The following is a 17,811-nucleotide window of genomic DNA, read 5'->3' on the forward strand; positions in this document are numbered from 1 at the left end:
CGCAGGAACTTCTTCATCGACAATATTATCCAGCACCCCTGCAGATCGTAAGAGTCCTGGGTGCTGCTTTTGGCAACAGGAGGATTTGCCTATGTGGATGCCTGCGATGAACATACATACACCATTTATAAGACTTCTGTCTCTGTTGCAGAGTTTAGCCCCGTTGTGCTGTTCTGACAGGTTCCCCAGGACCAAGATCTGGATAAAAAACCACTGTTGAGCAGCTGTTTAGAAACAGCAGCTGACAATGCTGAGTTGCCTCTTCTCAAGTTCAGGCTCCCTCTTCTCAATGATTCACCTCTTCAGGGTATTTGCATTTATAACAGAAGTGAAGATGCAGCCAACGCCGCAACAAAACTTCAGTCTGGCACTGAAGTGTGTCACTTGAACTAAATCTAAATTCATGGTTGTTTATTACAAAATCTTCTGGGTAGGCAGCTCCCTTTATGGACCCCCCACTAAAGTCAACGGGCTTTTTGGGCACAGGTATCCACTCCCAGAGGGCATCGGGCAGGGCTGGGACCCAGGTATGCAGTGTGCTAGGTGGGGCCTTCTGTATCAACCAAACCTTTCAAAGCAGTGGATTTATTTGGCACATCCGATGACAGGCTTTTAATGAGAAAACGCAAACAAGCTGTCATGGAGGAAAAACATAATTTTGAAATGGGTGGCAAATAGTTCACTTTTTTTTTTTTTTAACGTGATGCCAACTTTACTTTTCTCGGAGGACTGAAGAGGTCTCTTTCTGCGTTGGATATTAGCAGAAAACTGCAGAGTCACTAGTAACAACTTTGGAGATAATTAAAGATAGGTACCGGACGCTCTCATTTTTCCCCAGAGAGATGCTGTGTAGCGTTTTACAGACCCAAGAGGGAAGAGTCAGAAAAGTGCTGTTTATTCACGTGACAAGATATTACAGCCTACTAATTTAACTTGGACGGCTTTAACCTCTGGAAAAAAGTGAGGAAAATAATGTTTCTTGGCCATAATGCTTTTTACGGTGCTTAAGTTCTTTGAGGTTTTATGAAAGGTAATTTGTTTTCCCACTAATGTCCTGTTTTAGGTCTGGTTTGGCGAAACTGAGCAACGGATTCTTCCTTCCGTGTTTTTTCTCTCATTGCTTTTCCTCTCCTTCCCATTAAGATTTTGTCTGAACTTGGCTTTCGCAACTGAATTTCGAACAATCACAGCCCAAAGGGAAGAAGCGAGGTCTCCTGACCCTTTCCAAAAGGAAGAAGAGCCTGTGTTCAGAGGCCCCCCAGGCAGACAGCAGGTTTGGTGAGAAACATTTTTACTTTTTCGTTGGAAAAGGAGGGCTGATTTGCATTACTCGGCGCTGACAGCACTGCCCGCGCCTGGGCCTTTCTCCGTCACCCTTCCTCCTTCCACCCACCGCGGCAAGCACCCCGCGGCCTCCCCTCACACCACAGCACGGGGGTCCCCACACCGCCGCTGCCGCTGGATGAGTTTCTGCCCCGCAGGGACCTTGACGCAGCGCGCGGGGATGGTTCTATTATCATTTATTATTATTGTTGCTGTTGTCGTTGTCCTTGTTGTTGTCACCATTGTTACTACGATTTTATTTTTCCCTTGCTCCTCTTCCAGGAGGGGACCAGCTCCCGCTGCTCTCGACACCTTCACCGCCGCCCGCTCAAGGGGAGGCGGCGGCAGAGAGTGAGTGAGAGAGAGAGAGAGAGAGGGAGGGAGGGAGGGAGGGAGAGTGGGAGTGGGAGGGAGAGGGAGAGGGAGAGGGAGAGGGAGCGGGAGCGAGCGCGCGCGCAGGGCGGTGCCTTTAAGGGGGCGGGGCTCGGGGGCACGGCGGCGCCCGGGAGCGGCTCCCTCCCCTCTCCCTCGATCACTCCGCGCTCCATCGATTTTCTCGGGCAGCGGCTGGGGGTGCCTGTGCCCGCCGGACGCGGAGGCGCTGCTGGGAGCGGAGCTGCCCCAGGTGCCGGATACGAACTCCGCGGCAGCGGCCGGTGAGTGACAGTCTCTGGCCTCCCGCCCCGCTCTTCCTCCGCCGGGCTCTGCGGAGCCGGCTCGCAGCGGGGCAGCTCCGGCTCCTTCCCCCCTCCCCGGGGCGGAGGCCGTCCGCCTCCCCTCGGCCTCCCCCCGTCTTCCTCCCCCGCTCCCCGGGGGGGGTCGAGGCTCTCGCCCGCCGGGCGGGGTCGGGCGTCGCGTCCCGGGCCCCGCCCCTGCCCGGCGGGGGGTGGGGGGAGCGGGGGCGGAACTGTCGTTAACGGCCGTCGGGGCGCGGGGGGGCGTCGTTTCGCGGCCCCTCCTCAGCCTCCCTGGAGGCACCTGCTGGCCCCGCCCCGCCGCGGGGGTGCGCCGGTACCGGCCTGCCACCGCCGGGACGGTCGCCGCCCGCCCACGCTCGTCTCCCCGAGGCCGGGGGAGGGCGGCGGCTGGGCGCCGGGCCCCGCCGAGCCGCCTGGCGAGGGAAAGGGGCGTCGACTTCCCGCCCGCAGGAGCTCGCTTTCCCTCCTCCCCCAGCCCCCTGACAAGAGACGGGGCACCGCCGGCAGGGCGGGGGGGTTCCCCGTCGCCTGTGGGCCCCCCGGGGGGGCACACGGTGTCCTGCTGGCGGGTGGCTGTTTGCTGGGCGACGGTGGCTGTGAGAGGTTGCGCTCGGGCCGGGGGGCGCGGTGTCCCGGCCGTGGGTGCGCTTGTGAGGGAGCCCTTCTCGGCGCTGGAGGGGCTGGCCCTGAAAGCCGGCGGGCAGGGCAGCAATTCAGCGGCTTTCGCCTTTGTTTCTCATGGCTGACAGCGATCTGTCGAGAGCTCCCGGGCCCGCTTGGTTATACGATGGAACGAGGCTGGTCTAGAACCGTCTTAACTCGTTCAGCTCAATGACGCGCTTGCGTGTGTGTGTGCTGGGTGGGGAGTAGAGGAAATAAGCAGGGGTGAGGCGAGGTCTGACCTCTGAAGAGCTGGTTACTTGCAGGTCTGATTGGTTTTAAACTTTGTATTCAGTGGTACCGTAAAGTTTCAGAAGTAACTTCCCAAAATGAGTGTGTACTTAGGCAAGTACAATAAGAAAGTACCAGAATAAGGAACGTGGAACAAATCAAAATAACACATACTGGTTGAGAGATGATTGCTTTCACTGATATCTGACTGGAAGTGTTACACTTCCTTTGTGACTAAATTTTTTTTTTTCTTACTTTCTGCCCAGTTCTAAATTTCCCCCTCACTTGGACTACGTTGCAGTCCAGAAGGGCCCGTGAGCTGGGTGACCAAACGTCTTTCCTCCTTGCCTCTTCAATATCTCAGTTAGGAACCCAAAAAGGATCTCTTATCAAGGGGAGTAGAAGTCCAAAAATAGGGATGATGCTATTTCCAAAAGGGAGTTCCCCATTCTGTCCAGTTTTACTGGTTTTCAAAATAGCGTTCCTTCTACACTGTCAGCTTTTCCTTCTCTCTCCCCGCGTGTTGTCCTCCCACCCCCCTGCTTTTTCTATTTCCTGCACTTTGCCCACTCGTTGTGGATTCACAGCTTCTAGCCATGCACTCGAAAGCTTTGAATTGAAAGCCAGTGAAGTATTAAGCCGTTTTAGCTCTGACAGAACATCAGATTAAATCTAAACTATAAGTATTCATTCTTTAAAGTTTAGTTTAAAATTGTAATCTCACTTCAACTTCCCAGGCTTTCTGATCACACTTAAAATAATTAAACAGTCTCTTTTCTCCTTTAGTGATTTGTATGCCTTTCATTACTGTAAACTTTGCTTTGTTTTTGCTTTTGATAAAGTTGTCAAAACAGTTAAAGGACTTGTGTTTGTTTGGGGTTTTTTTAATGTAAACTGCAAATAAACAAACTTGTGGCTTAGGAAAACAGGTCTGTTTTCTTGCTTTACCTTTTGCTCACCTGAAGAAGAAAAGCTCTATAATGCTTGGTTCCCTATTTCTGTAGTGTCTATCACAGCTTGCACTGACCCAGCAAGAAGCAGCAAAAGGCATGTCCTGCTGCTGATTTCTTTCCCGTGGATAGCTTAGTTTACAGTTTTTGCGATTTATGCTCACCCTCAGACAACAATGTTTTTACTTAGATGGGATTTCTGTTGTCTTAAACATCATTTAAACCAGGATGCAATGATTTTCATTATAGCGGTATGACTTATCTCAGTGAAAATACCATTAATTTACATTGTAATGGTAAGGGGTTTTTCTGTATGGAAAATACAACTTTTTTTTTTAGTATGTGTCAGAGGTGAAACTTTAATTAAAAGCATGTTACCAATCAAACTTGTGCTTTTTTTTTTTTTTTAAACAAAATGTAAAGTCTTGTGTTTTCATGGACTTTGTTCAATAAATTACAATATTTTTACAGGCTAAATAGTTGGGTTCTTTTAATGCTGTAATAGCTTTATCAGATATTACTGCTGAATAGCAGTCTAAGTTAATGGACATTTCAAATGAATTCTAAAAAACCCTTTAAAGTTTTAAGTTATGAACTTTAATAAGAAATCAGGCTTTTAAAGTAAAATATTTAACACCTTGCCCTTTGAGCAGTGGGTATTTTTGTGTGGAGAAACTATTTCATCTTCAGTACAAAAGGTACTGTTCACTAAGTATTTTTGAATCTGTAGTATTCAGAGATTTTTTTTTTTGAGTTGTAGGATTTCTTGTGAATATGAGCAGGGTTTTTTTGCTAGCTCTTGAGAGCATTTGAGGCAAAAACAGACAGTAAAGATGTTAAAATACATAATCCACTAATTGTTTTCCTGAGGTCCTATTAGAAAGAAACTGTATCCACTGATAACAGTCCGTTCTTTATTATGCTACTCCTCACAGTGAAGCTGGACTAAAGTAAAATAAGTGGGTTGACTAGAAAGGCAGAGGCTGCTGACTTCTTCTGGTGATGAAAACTTTTAGATATGTTATGTTAAACCGTACTTAATAAATTTCTTTCAACGTACTGATATGTTTAGCTGTAAATCCAGTAAGTCTTAAGCACTGTACTTGAAACTAAACATCAGTTTTGAGTTATTTTAATTCTATTTATTCTGTGCTTTTCTGCTTTTCTATTTCACTTAAAAAAATAAAAAAGAAAAGTAATATCTCAATAGGATGGTGACAGAAGGTTGAATATAAAAGGTGTTCTTAAAAACATGGATTCTGACAGCTACTGAAAGTATCCATGAAATAATCTACAGTTACAGCTTTGTACTCCAGGACAAAACAGCCTGTGAAGCACAGACAGACGCTACCGGCATGTATTTTGAATGGCTGTACATCACTACTTAGTTATGCAAATAGGCACAGAAAATTTTTCTGTAGGAGAAGTCAGTAAGTAGTACTTCATTTTACAATGAAGGACTAGAAAATAATACTCGGAACACTCTGCATTTTACAGTGAGTTTATTTTTTATGTGAGTTTTTCAGTAAGAGTGGAATCCGCTGCTGTACTTAAAAGTACGCTGAAGGCTCAAAATCCGAAAACAGCTAAATTAATATCTTTTAGCAGAAGTCAGATGTTAGCTCTTCAGCTTAACTTTGACCTTCTGGCTTGGACCACCTACATTCTGTAAATCTGTGCTGTGCAACATTGTCTTTTAAATTACTTTTCCCAGGGGAGAAATACGGTGCTTGGTAATGGGGGAAATCTTGTTTGTAAAGGTGCTTGTAGGATGAGGGATGATCAGACAGCACATGCACAGCGCAGTCACGTCAGATTGATGTTTCATCTTTTGCGGTGAACATGAAAGCAAAGGTCTGTTTACAGATTGCAAAGTATTAATTTGAAATAAAATTTTTGTACCCTAACCTGAAAATTATTTTCTAGAATCCTGTCAGTATTTCAGTTCAAAAGCAGTTGGATTCTTCTTCCAATGTCAAAAGTTAGAGGAGGAGGGAAGGGGCAGGAGGGAAGAACTCATTTTTGTGATCTCTTGTGGGGAAAAAAAAAAGGAACCTGAAGCAATTTTCCTAGAAACTGAGTAATGAGAGAAATGCCTGAAAATAAGGACTAATTGTGTGATTGGTATGATACACGCTTTGCATAGGGAAAGGTAAGCTAAGTATTCAGTGTTTCAAACAACACTAAGTCAAACACCTCCCCTCCCTCCTGTGGAGAAATTGTTTGTAATTGTACTTTTTGTATTATTTTGGAAGTATTTAGTGCTTTTTCTTCAAGAGGAAATTGGTCTGTGTAGCCTTCTTTTGACAATGGAAGTTGTTAATTAATCTGCAGACAGTATAGTACATTCAGCATTTTCAGTAGAAAATACTGTGATTGCACTCAGTAATGGGTGTGAAAGCCTGTGTTTCCTTTCTAATTTTGTTTGTTTTGTTTTTAAGGAAAACAAAATTTCTGAGACACCAAGCCCTTAATGGGTCTGATTTTCTCTTGACCTTAAGGGAACCACAGATTCCCAGATTTTCAGTTCAATTCTCAGAGGCAGACCTTAGGCTATATTGTGCAGAAGCCAGTGGGGACTTTGGTTGTGTAAAAGTGTCTGTGGATCAGGTTACAATATAAATCAGTGATTTTTAGGTATGTTTAGACTTGTATTTTTTCTTTCACTGCGTGGATAACCCAAAAGCAATGTACCCTGTATTTGGAAGTTCATCAAAAAGCCTGTAGTAGTTAAAGATTTAGGGCTCTGCTGAGCAAAAGTTCCTTTTTAAATGCCTACTTTAGTATTGAGGACAAACTAAACTGATTTTTTGAGGTAATCCTAAAATGTCTCAATTAAAAAATCAATGACTAAATTTTCTATTGAAGAATTCTGAGTCTTGTGACACTTCGAATCTCACTGTAGTTTTAACATGTGTACCTTGCTTCTTGCTGGAAAACTGAAACTAGATTTTTGGCAAAAAGTTAAGGAGCTATGTATATGGCTGATGGGTTTTTCTCATGTTTCCTTTTCATCAGCATAGAAGGCAGAGGAGCTTCTGTTTCTCACAAGACAACTTCGCTAACTCTGAAAGCATGATAGCTCCATACAGGAGATGGGATTTTAGGTGGATGAGTGGAAGTGAGGACTGAGAGTATATGTAAGGCAGAAGCAAGCTGAAATGTGTCAGAAAAATACCTGTGCACGGAGGCTCTCAGACAGTGAAATACTTGAGCGTGTGTTTGACCACGTGAACAGAGAAAGATGCTACAGAGTATGGCTTGAGTACTTCCCCAAGCAGGGGCCGGAAAGAGGTGTTTGGGAGAGAACATGAAAAATACAGGAATCTCAGTAACACAAGTGCATGTCTCATCTTTTACATATTTTTGAAACAAAAGGAACTGCCAAAAAAAGTCACATGGCAAATATTAAATTTAGTGTTGCAGTCCTACCTACAAGCACCCAAGTTAAAACTTCAACCATGTGAACTGTGTAATTACAGTGGTTATGTGGTGTTTTTATAAAGAATATTGTGTATAGTTACAGGGCTTAGAAAAAATCTGTGGTGTCTTGTTTCTTTTCCCGAGAAAAAAAAATCCCATCCCATTGGGATTTATTTAGTTTATTTTTCTGAACTTCTGGATCTTTCTGAATGCATTTGCATAAACATATTTGAAAGTTTTTTATGCTTGAAGTGTTGTTTTCGAATTTCTGCCTGTGAATAACATAAGGTAGAGGGATGATGATGGTATTAAGATTCTTTACCATTTTCCTAATAACTAAAATAATGCACAGAAAATTATGAATAACTTTAGAACAAAAGAGGGATGAATGGTTTAACTGGAGGACAGTAGGGAATGACTTCTAGATGAAGCAAACTTTTACTGGATGTTGGAGGTAGAAGCAGATGTAGGAAAGCATGTGCTTTGTGAGAATTTAGAAATTAATGGGAGATTTATGGCCATCTGTGATACGGTTTTGTGTAAAGCTGAGTTGACTTTTTTCTATATATATATTTATATATAGATGTTTAAGGCTTTTCTTCACAACGTTGCTAGATTATAGTGATGTGGCACATAATAAATACAGAAGCTTTTAACCAAGCGGATGACTTAATTTCTGGGGAGTTGTAATGCAATTTGTAATGAAAATAGCGGAAATTTTGGGGAGAAACATCTGTGTTCAGACTTTCTTGAGTTACATTTTCTTTTACTCTATCACCCTTTTCTAGCCAATTCAGTATGACCAGAACAGACGTTCAGAAAACTTAAATTGGTTTGACTTGAGTCTTGATGATGAATAGGTGCTGTACCATTGAATATACTACCAAAAGTGTTCATTCAAGAACTGGTATAAACCAGCATGTAGACCTAATGAATAAACTGGGGGAATAATTTATTTTCAGTGTGAAGTTATGGAAGTTTAAAGCTAATGTTTTTGAAAATGCAATTGATAAGGCGAAATATTTTTAGGAATTTTTTCTTAAGGTTTTCCCCAGCAAAAATGTCCTAATCGAAGTGTATAGAGCTAATATTGACATTTGGATTATGGTAGTATCGATGGTTTTGTTTAATAGTGGCATTTGGAGGTTGTCATTGTCACTTAAGTAAATAGATTTTGAGCTGAGGTGAAAATGTGACTGTGGTTCTGGGCTGTTCAGGCTGTGTATGTGGATTAAATTAGATTTGTATGCTGATGAGTTTGGTGGAGGAGATATGTGTGTTCGAGGTAGCGGAGTAGAGGGAAGGGAAACTTTTTTTTTAAAAGTAGACTGACCAAAATAGATTTTAAAATTCTTCAAGTGTTTTATTCAGCTTTTTCTGTTTGAACAGGTGATATAATTGGCAGATGAAATGATTTTCTGAACTAAAAGAAACAAAGAATTCCCCCTCCCCCCCCGCTTCCCATTTTAAAAGTCTCTGTTCATCTGTATTATAGATTAATGTTCTTTTTAATCTATTTTTAGAGGTTTGCTATTTTTATTTCTTGCTGATGGGTCACAAACTCGGTGTTATATGTAGGCTCATTAATTTCCTTCAGGTTGTTTATGGTGTAAGATACTAATGAACAAAGCTTCATTTTACAATGGAATGTTTGTGGAAAAATTCAGCATTTTGATGTCCTAATGGCATTCTTGCAGTTGTTTATCCTTTGTGGGGAATCTCTCCCCTCCCCAAACAAATAATGTATCAAAATTCCTGATGTAAAAATACATCAGTATATAGATATGCTGTACATCATAACTGATAAGATGCTGTCATTTAATATGTACAAGGAAATGGATTTATACTAGTCTAGGGGTTTTTTTGACGTGTGATAGATAGAAGGTTAATTGATGTTAAATGGGTGCTTTGTTAGCCCTTCATCAGCTACTAAACTAGTACAGGAGGAGTGCAAATCATTACTACAAAAGGCCAAGACCAGTATGTTTTCTTAGTGAGGTTTATAGGTCTTTTTTTATCCCTCCCTTCTTTTCCTCCTTCCCAACCACAGAAAACATAACCAGCTGTAACGATAGGAGAGAGCAAGCAGCTTTTCTAAACACACACACACACTCACACACTCACACACACTCTCGCACTCCTGCCCCCCTTTTTCCTCCTCATACCTCAGCAGAGTGACAGCTTCTAGATGTTGCGTGCGAGTGAGTTCAGCTGGTGCTGTGTGGTCTGGGTGTGTGGTCTCCAGCTCAACCGAGAGGCTGCTAACAGGGTGGATGAGAGAGAGCAACACTGTTTACTTTAATTTATTTCGGATGCCGGAACTGTGCCCGGAGTTTCTCCTGAGCTGGGTTCCACCGTTAGTGGTGTCAATCCCTCGCAGCTGCAGCCCAGGCTGCAACGGGCGCTGAACTCCTCTGCCGAGGGCTCTCGCGGCATCTGCCTCGGGTCCAGCCTTTTTAATCCCTTGTGACTCAGAAATGTTAATGGCATCGCTGAGTGCTGTGATTATTTTGCTTTCACTCTGTCGAGATATATAGCCATGAAGATGTACCTTGCTGGGTTGAAGAAAGCAGGACCTCTGAGATACTGATGAAATACCCAAGTGTGGCTATTGTGAAAGCAAAACTGCTTTCACTGCTGCTCTTATTCCTTGGCTACCCTAAAACTAAAATCTCTAGTAAACCCTTCGTAAATGATTGGAATATTCAGGAGCCCTTTTTAAAAGAGAAGGGTATCGTATTATGTCATTTAATACTCCAAATCTTTTTCTTCTTTGTCATTTGCTCTCTCCATCGCAAAACTTGCACATCTTCCCAAATTGAAACTGATTTTGGCATGTAACATTGTCCTGTAGGTTAACATGTTTGTCAGTGTTAATATTGGCTTGAATCAACATGCCGGATATGACAGGGCAAGACAAATGAGGCTTTGTTTTTTTCTGTGTGACGGTGAAATTACCCCCTTTTATATGTTTGTTCATCTTTTCATTATAAGTAGCTTAGTGGTGTTTTGAAGAGGTTTTCCCCCCCCTAAATGTAAGATTCGTGAGCGCTTCTTGTTTAAATTGACAAGTCTTCTTTTATTATTTAAATAAACATGCATAGATTCTTAATATCACTTGGAATTTCAGCATTGTTTAGCTTATTCACTTCCCAGTCTTTTCTGGCAGGCTTGCAGGAATGGACTTTGTATTATTAATGCAGTGTTGAAGGCTGTGGAAATTCTAGGGCACTGAAGATCTCCAGAGGGGTTAATAAATGTCAGTTATTTTCACAGTGCTGCTTTTTGGATGCTTTTAAATACTGGTTTATGTAGATTGTCTGACTGAATTTATATTGTTGGGAAGATAAAGCACAGAAAAGGTTGCAATAGTGTTTTTCATCATTTTGTAATGGTTTTCAGTACAAACATGTAGGAAGCTTTTTACTTTGTCGTCCTTCTTGGGGTCATTTGCTCTGTCCCTTCACTGACTCCGTCGTAGTGTGTTGTACTCAGGGGACTCTTTGGGTTTTCTAGTGAAAACAAATTATTAGATTTATTTAGTAGAATCACAAGTTTGTGTAGTTTAAGGTGAAAAGGCCATCACCTAGGTTCTGGAATCTGAGTATTTATTGCTTGTTTAAAAAATGGCATTTCATAAATCTGTTCATTTGGAAAGCATTTGATGCTGTGATGTTAGTGTGATAAGAGTACCTCACCTACCGGTCTCAGGTTGGTTTGTTTTTTAAAAAGTAAACAACCACATCTGAGGCATACTGTGATTTGAACATGGATGATGCTTTGGTTATTCCTGCTGTTCCTGCCTCAAAATTTTTAGAATTGTATTGTCACATATATATGAGTGAGAACAAATAAACATTTGATACCTGAAGACTTGCATGCTTGCTTGTAGCTTCAACTTTCTCAGCAATGACAAATAGGCTTTTTCTTTCCTCCCTTCTTGACAGCTTAGATTCCCTTTGCTAGATGACCATGGCACTTGCATTGACCTTGAGCCTGTCTTCCTCCAAGAGAGTCTTTTAAGTTCAGTGTCTGTGACAAAGTACCACTGAAAACTTTAACTGAATTTTAAGTGACTGGAACCAACTTGCTATCTTTTTTTAGAAGTCAGAAACTCCTTTTTAAAACATTGCTATTTTTTCCACTGGTGAAATTTGTAAGGTGGCACCTGATTGTTACTTGTCTTCCGAAGTTCCATGCCTTCACGATGTTTGTAGTTTTCCTTTGGGATTTGAATTTACCAGCCAATTTAATATCCTTAAATCCTGAACTTCTGTTGTTCGCTTATTTCATGTTCTGGTACTTCTTCCAGAGTGGTAAGCAGTACTCTGCTTTACAGAACAGATATGGTAGCTATTGGCATTTTACTTTGTGTTTCTTCTCTGCTCGCCATTGAAAGTTGAATGAGGAAATCTATTTAAGAATTCTCATTTTAAACTGACTGAAGGTTTACAAAAGCCAAAAAAGCAACTAGACTTGTATTTTCCCTTATGTTGGGCCGTATTTCATTTCTTCATTATTTGTTTTTAAAGTGGCTTTTCTTAGGATAAAGAGTAAAGATGTCCCCTCTTTAGCAAGTTTGTAATGCTCAGAATTGTCTGGATTTTTTTTTTTTTTAACCAAACCTTCGTGAGAGGACAGTTTATTTGAGAAGCTCATGTATGGACAAAGATGATGTTTATGAAAGGCATTTTTCAAGATGGCTTTGTAGTAGGTGGTCTTTGCAGAGGCTTTCTAACTCCTTGCACTTTCATAACAAGAATTATGACAGAATAATATGGGCAAGATCATGAGAGCAGTCAAACAGATGTCATCCATGTTAAACTGTTGGGGAGATATTGTGAGGAAATGAAGTTTAAAAAAAAGTGTGAGTAAAGAGGAAAAGAGACCTCTGTTAGTGTAGAAGATGATTGTCCATTGCAAAAAAATAGTCTTGTTAACACTTCTTCAGTGAGCCTCGCTCCTCAGAGGAAATGTCTTGTGTCGAAAACTGTCTTTATGCAATCTCCCCTAGTCTGTATAAGAACCAGTCTTTCAGTAAGAAGGCTGCTTTATTATTATTATTATTATTATTATTATTATTATTATTATTATTATTATTATTATTTTATACATAATACATATTTGTAAGGAATAGAACTTCTTTTTAGGGCAATATATAGAATTGCAATAAAAGCTCTTAATTATATTACTGTGTCTTTTCATGAAATGAAAAAAGTAATTATTTTTTCAATTTTGCCTTAAAGATTTTTAAAAAAATTGGAAACTTGCTTTTGGGCCACAGTAGTATACTGGCTAGGCTTCCCAATAAGCAGTTCAGTCATTTTAACTATTGACATGTTTGTCATAAGAAGGAGGAGAGGAAATGTTATAAATGTATTGAAGGCTCCCAAGCATTTGTTTGGTATTTGTAGTAAGGACAGATTCTATAGAGTTCCTTCACTTACTCTTTGAAATAAATGAAACCAATTGCTGTTTAAAAATAATAATAATAATAAAGCATCTCAGTGCTGTGGTGCTTTTGTAATGTGTTGAGATTTACTGTGGTCTTCTCATTCCAGTGAGGTATTTTAAAGCAATTCTGCAGTAAGTATGGAAATACTTTAGAAGAAATATTAGACCTCAGGAGGCTCAGCATTTTTATTGCATTTATTCAGCTCATCATGAAGGGAGATCTAGTGCCAATTTCTGAAATCCAGAAAAATATGTTGTAATATTACTTCTGAGTTTTGGTATTGTTTCAAACCAATTACCTGTGTGCCTAGGTATTTTGAAAGAAACAATGGCTGCAATGCAAGGGAACCATAACCTTGGGCGGGGGGGGGGGGGAGAAAATCAACCAAATAATAACAGTGTAGCTTCTATTTTACTTGTTTTCCTCAAGATTTCTTTCTCTCCATATTACCACTGAGTTTCTGAAGATGGCTTTTTTACATTTGTGTTACTGATTATCATTCTATGTAAATCTTTACCAAAAAATTGCTCAAAAGTAGAAGAGGTGTTTTATGTTCTCTTACTGGTATCTAGATACATGCTGCTTCCTGCAGAAGGTGACTAGGTGTGTATGTGGGGACGTAACCCTACTGTTTCTTTACAGCTGTTGTATATCTTCAAGCTCTGCTGGGGCTCTGAGAAAAGCTGCAAAGACTGCGTAGATAAGATCATGAGGAATAGATGCAGTTTGTCCTCCTTGCTCTAGGTAAACTTAGGCACCTGATTCTTCTCGGACATCCTCTTTGCACAGGACTCCAGAGGAAACTTCAAATTCTGAAAGGTCTGAACTTCTGTGCATATGCGTCTGGTAATTGTATAGGAATAAACAAGACTTTCCCTGCAATTTTGGATTCTGATTGCTCCAGGTGGTATTAGGTTTAGCAATGGGAACTGGGAAGCTTATTTCTATTGTGCTGCCCATTGTTTTGTCAGGCGATGCTGTTGTACTGTAGCTTTGAATGCAGCGCAGATGAGAGGAGAGCTGGGCGAGCCTTGTGACTCCAGGACTAGGGATCTTGACAGAAGACTGGGTCTATCATTTTCACCTGTGGCGAGGAAGTGGATCAATAATAGTGCAGGTGGGATATCTGGACAAGAAGGCTCAGGGTAAGGAAGAGAAATTACCAAGCTGTCAGGATTTGAAAGGAGAATTGGGATATTAACACCTCTCTCCCTCCCTCCTTGAACTTACGGATAAGAAGTCAGAGGGAAAATCGGCAGGATAGGGGCAGGACGTAGTTCAGCTGCAAGACTAGGACCTGGCCTCAGTTTTGAAGTGAGGCAGAGACTGTCTCGTCCCTGTGTGAGGGGAAAAACCGTGCTGGGAAAGAAATAGGAGTAGGGCATGAGGGAGCAGGAGGGAGGAGACTCTGCCTGCCAGAGCACAACCTTCTCTTTGTAGCTGGAGATGACTGTCAGCTGATTTCTTTGTAATCTGCTGATACAGTCCTCCTCTCCTTCAGTGCTGTTCTACCCACAAGGTTATAGACTGCATCTGTTGACTACTCACTTCTCTAGCCTCATGGGTTCATGTAAAAGGTTCCAGTATCTTACATACAGACTTATTAAGAGCATCCGTATGATACTATCTAATTTAATTCCTTTTTCATGAGTTTGTTGTTTGCAAAAACCTGGGAAATTAATGTTTTATTAAAAACTTAATGTAATTTTTAATGTTGTAAAGTCAACCAGTCAAGAAACATTATGAGGTTTGCCAGTTAAAAACACAAAACCAAAACAAACCACCTTAGTTCCAGACATGTGTTGTGCGTGTTATCGTAGGCTCTTACCAGACTTCCTTCATGTACTGGACATGGCTCACATACTGCAACTTACTATGTTCTTGCTTGTTAACAGGAATCTGCATCTCTTATTAACTGCACACTCTTCAAAGGTAGTCTCAAAAGTTCTCTAAAAATATTAATAGTTCTGTGGTGTTCAGAGTATCTAAATGCCTCTTCCATATTAATGAATTTGTCTTCAAAATAGCTTTTGAGATGTGTGATAGCATTCCTTTTTTAAATACGTGAAACTGAGAAACAAACATTTAAGATCAAATGTATTTATAGATTTGAGGTGGTTATTTAGGACCTGAATATTTCGGAGCCCTGTGCAGCATTCCCTATGTTCAGGGGGTACCTGACTTCAGGTGTGGCTGTGGGCTCTGAAGTTAGACACCCAGAAACTGAGAAGAAAAAAAGTTACTGTAAAGTTTTATTGTAAGTGACCTGCTATGCATCTGTGGTATAGATATACTGCCCCCAGAACAGGATCCTGTCTTTGATTACTTTCCCCATGAGATCATCTTCCTTATTCCTGCCTTTCCGATTTCCATCTTCATTTTCAATGTGCGTTCCAACTTCAGAACATGAAGAAAGAAACCGGTCAGTGGGAGCTTTTTTGATCCTCATGGCAGATCTATCTGGTAACACTGAAAAATTTGGGGAGGTTGTGTAGAAGCATGGTGTATGATGGTACGATGAATGTATTTTGTATATGCAGAAGCGGCTGAAACAAAGATAGCTTACTTAATTTTGGTATTTCCTAACTGCGAGTGCTAGGAAACTGCAACTTTACTGCAGTTTATTGTTAGGGATGATTTACAGAGGTTCTGGGTTTCATGGACTTGACTATTTGCAAATAAAAATAGAAAATATACCTTGATCCAAAATAAAAATAAGTAAGAGAAGCCTTATGAAGCTTGGCTTATATTCCACATATTTTTTACCGACCTGAAATTTTAAAATTGTGTACGCTAAAGTGTTCTATACGCGTACCTAAGGTTTTTGAATACTGACCTGTTTCATCATTCCTGGATTTTCTTAGAAATAAAAACATTTCTTCCTATAGGTTATTTTTGGTTCTTACCTTTCCAATGCAGATGAATTCCTGTAAGAAACTGATCATAGATAACTTTCCAAAGTTCCAGAATGCCAAATGAAATTTTTTTACTAGGAATTTTAAGGAAGCTGTTGTGTCTTAGTAGAAGAATTCAGGAGTCATGAAATGGAATAGATGATGCAAAATTACCATGGAAGTTGTTAAAAGAAACTTTTTTGGCCTGTCTTATGACTTCTGTAGGACCTGTGTACCTATGGGCAGGCTCTATGTTTAGTAAGTGTTGTAAATGTGGAGAAGTTGGTGGGAGCTAACGTGCTTCAGGTTATACTCATCTGCTTCTTACAGCTGTAGAGCTGCACAAAGGAAACTGCTAATAAGCCATAAGAATTTGTGATCAGTTGCATAGTAAACTAAATGTAGGCTGCATAACGTGTACCATATTGGTGTTTCTATTAGAGAGCTAATTAAACTGGCTTCAGTCAACTCCTAACTTCAGGTGCAAAGGAATACTCTTCTTCAATACGCTTCTTCAATAATTTTATGTACGTTTTTGTTGATCTGTTGGGATATTATTTGTTTTGTTGATGTTCTCTGCTAGCGTAGTGCCTGTAAGTAATGTTTTAATTTTCTCAGTTTATGTAAATGTTGATGCTTTATACAAATAAGTGCTGGGGGCTTCTCCCCATGGGACTGTCTCTGCCAGTAAGTCTACTTTTGATGGGGAAGTAATCCGAATATGCAATCATAGTCTATTACTTAGCTTAGCAATTCTAAACTTTCTAAGGACTACAATAATAACTTTCTAATAGAGGACTGAACAGGCTCATTTGAATTCTGACATAAGTGATTTGGAGTGTGTGTATGTATAGTTTCATTAAGCATTTTGAGGGTCTACTATTTTTCTGAATATACTTTATAGTTCACAACTAGACCTGTACTTAATTAAAAAAAAAAAAGTGCAAAGAAGATGTAGGTATTCTTTATTGTTTTATGACTGTGGCAAAAAAAGACTTTGAGAGTGGTGTTCCATATTTACATTCATGTTTTTCTCCATCATTTTAGAAGAACAGCTTAAAAGGTTTTTAATAATTTTTACATAATATAATTATTGTTTTTAAAGGATTGTTTCTTGCTGCACAGATAAAAGCAACTCAGTTTTCAGTAACTGAATAGACATCATGTCTCGAGCACGGCAGCCCCCACTTGTAACTGGCATCTCTCCCAATGAAGGCATCTCATGGACAAAAGTGACAATTAGAGGAGAAAATCTGGGGACTGGGCCTACAGACCTCATAGGTAAGTTGGAAGAAAAACTTCTTTTGAGACTGTAGAATGTCACATTTAAGATATGATTAGAGATAATTTTTTTGCATGGTAAAGTCTACATTGCATGGTATGAGGAATGCCCTTTTCACAAATACACGCTTGAATCCATAAATTCAGGGATGCTGTCCGATGTGTAACTAATCAGAATGACCATACTTTGCTAGATGAACCCTTAGCCTGAGTCAACATCCTGTGCTGAACACTGGCTAAGAATGAATGCCTATGGGAGTGGAACTAGAAGAGGGCAGATGTAACGAGATGCTCCTTTGTTACTTTCCTCGGCATTGGGAACTTCAGCATGGAGACTTTTCCTATCAGAAGTGTTTTCAATGTGTTGAGAAAGTCACTGAGCATTGCTATTCCTTGAATTAGTGTAAAAGTAAATTTGTGTATCTGCAACAGAAATGACAAAGCAGGTTCAATGATTGAGCTCCATGTTATGTGAAGAACCATTTCCTTCGCTGTTTTGATTTTAACGTGGTAACTTCATTTGAATCATCATAGCTTTTGCGCTGAAAGAGGGAACAAGCAGTTTTCTGTGATTCTCCTGACCACACAGATCTTGATTATCACTGCTCTGTTGCCTCTTCTCCAGGCTGAAAAGTCCTAGTGTATTTAAATTTTCTGCATATATCTTTGACCCTTCTTGTTGCTCTTCAGTGAATCTCTCTTGGTTTCACTACCAATGATGGGTGAACAACATCTTGGTTACATGCAGTGTTCAGGATGTGAATGTACTATGGCGTAATACTGTACTCTCACTTTCGTTTTGTATTTCTTCCGTAGGATTCTGTTTTCCGTATAACTCCTACTAAGTACCGAGCTAATGTTTCTTGTTCTTCTGCCTATTCTAGTCCCATGATTTA

At 40.6% G+C, this 17,811-nt stretch overlaps 1 protein-coding gene across 2 annotated transcripts in view; it reads left to right on the forward strand.

Moving 5' to 3' along the window:
* Positions 1-1,877: 1,877 nt before the first annotated feature.
* The window catches only part of EXOC2 (exocyst complex component 2), a 136,029-nt gene continuing 120,095 nt past the window's right edge, over positions 1,878-17,811 (forward strand). Inside the window, exons 1-2 of one of the 2 annotated variants that reach the window (XM_076330457.1) lie at positions 1,878-1,979; positions 16,740-16,915. In XM_076330457.1, coding sequence (XP_076186572.1) covers positions 16,798-16,915 — 118 coding nt within the window. In that variant the 5' untranslated portion in view covers positions 1,878-1,979; positions 16,740-16,797. The remainder of the gene's footprint in view (positions 1,980-16,739; positions 16,916-17,811) is intronic. The other variant, XM_076330456.1, reaches the window with a different exon arrangement.

Source organism: Aptenodytes patagonicus, chromosome 2 (genome assembly GCF_965638725.1).
Source record: "Aptenodytes patagonicus chromosome 2, bAptPat1.pri.cur, whole genome shotgun sequence".
Lineage (NCBI taxonomy): Eukaryota > Metazoa > Chordata > Aves > Sphenisciformes > Spheniscidae > Aptenodytes > Aptenodytes patagonicus.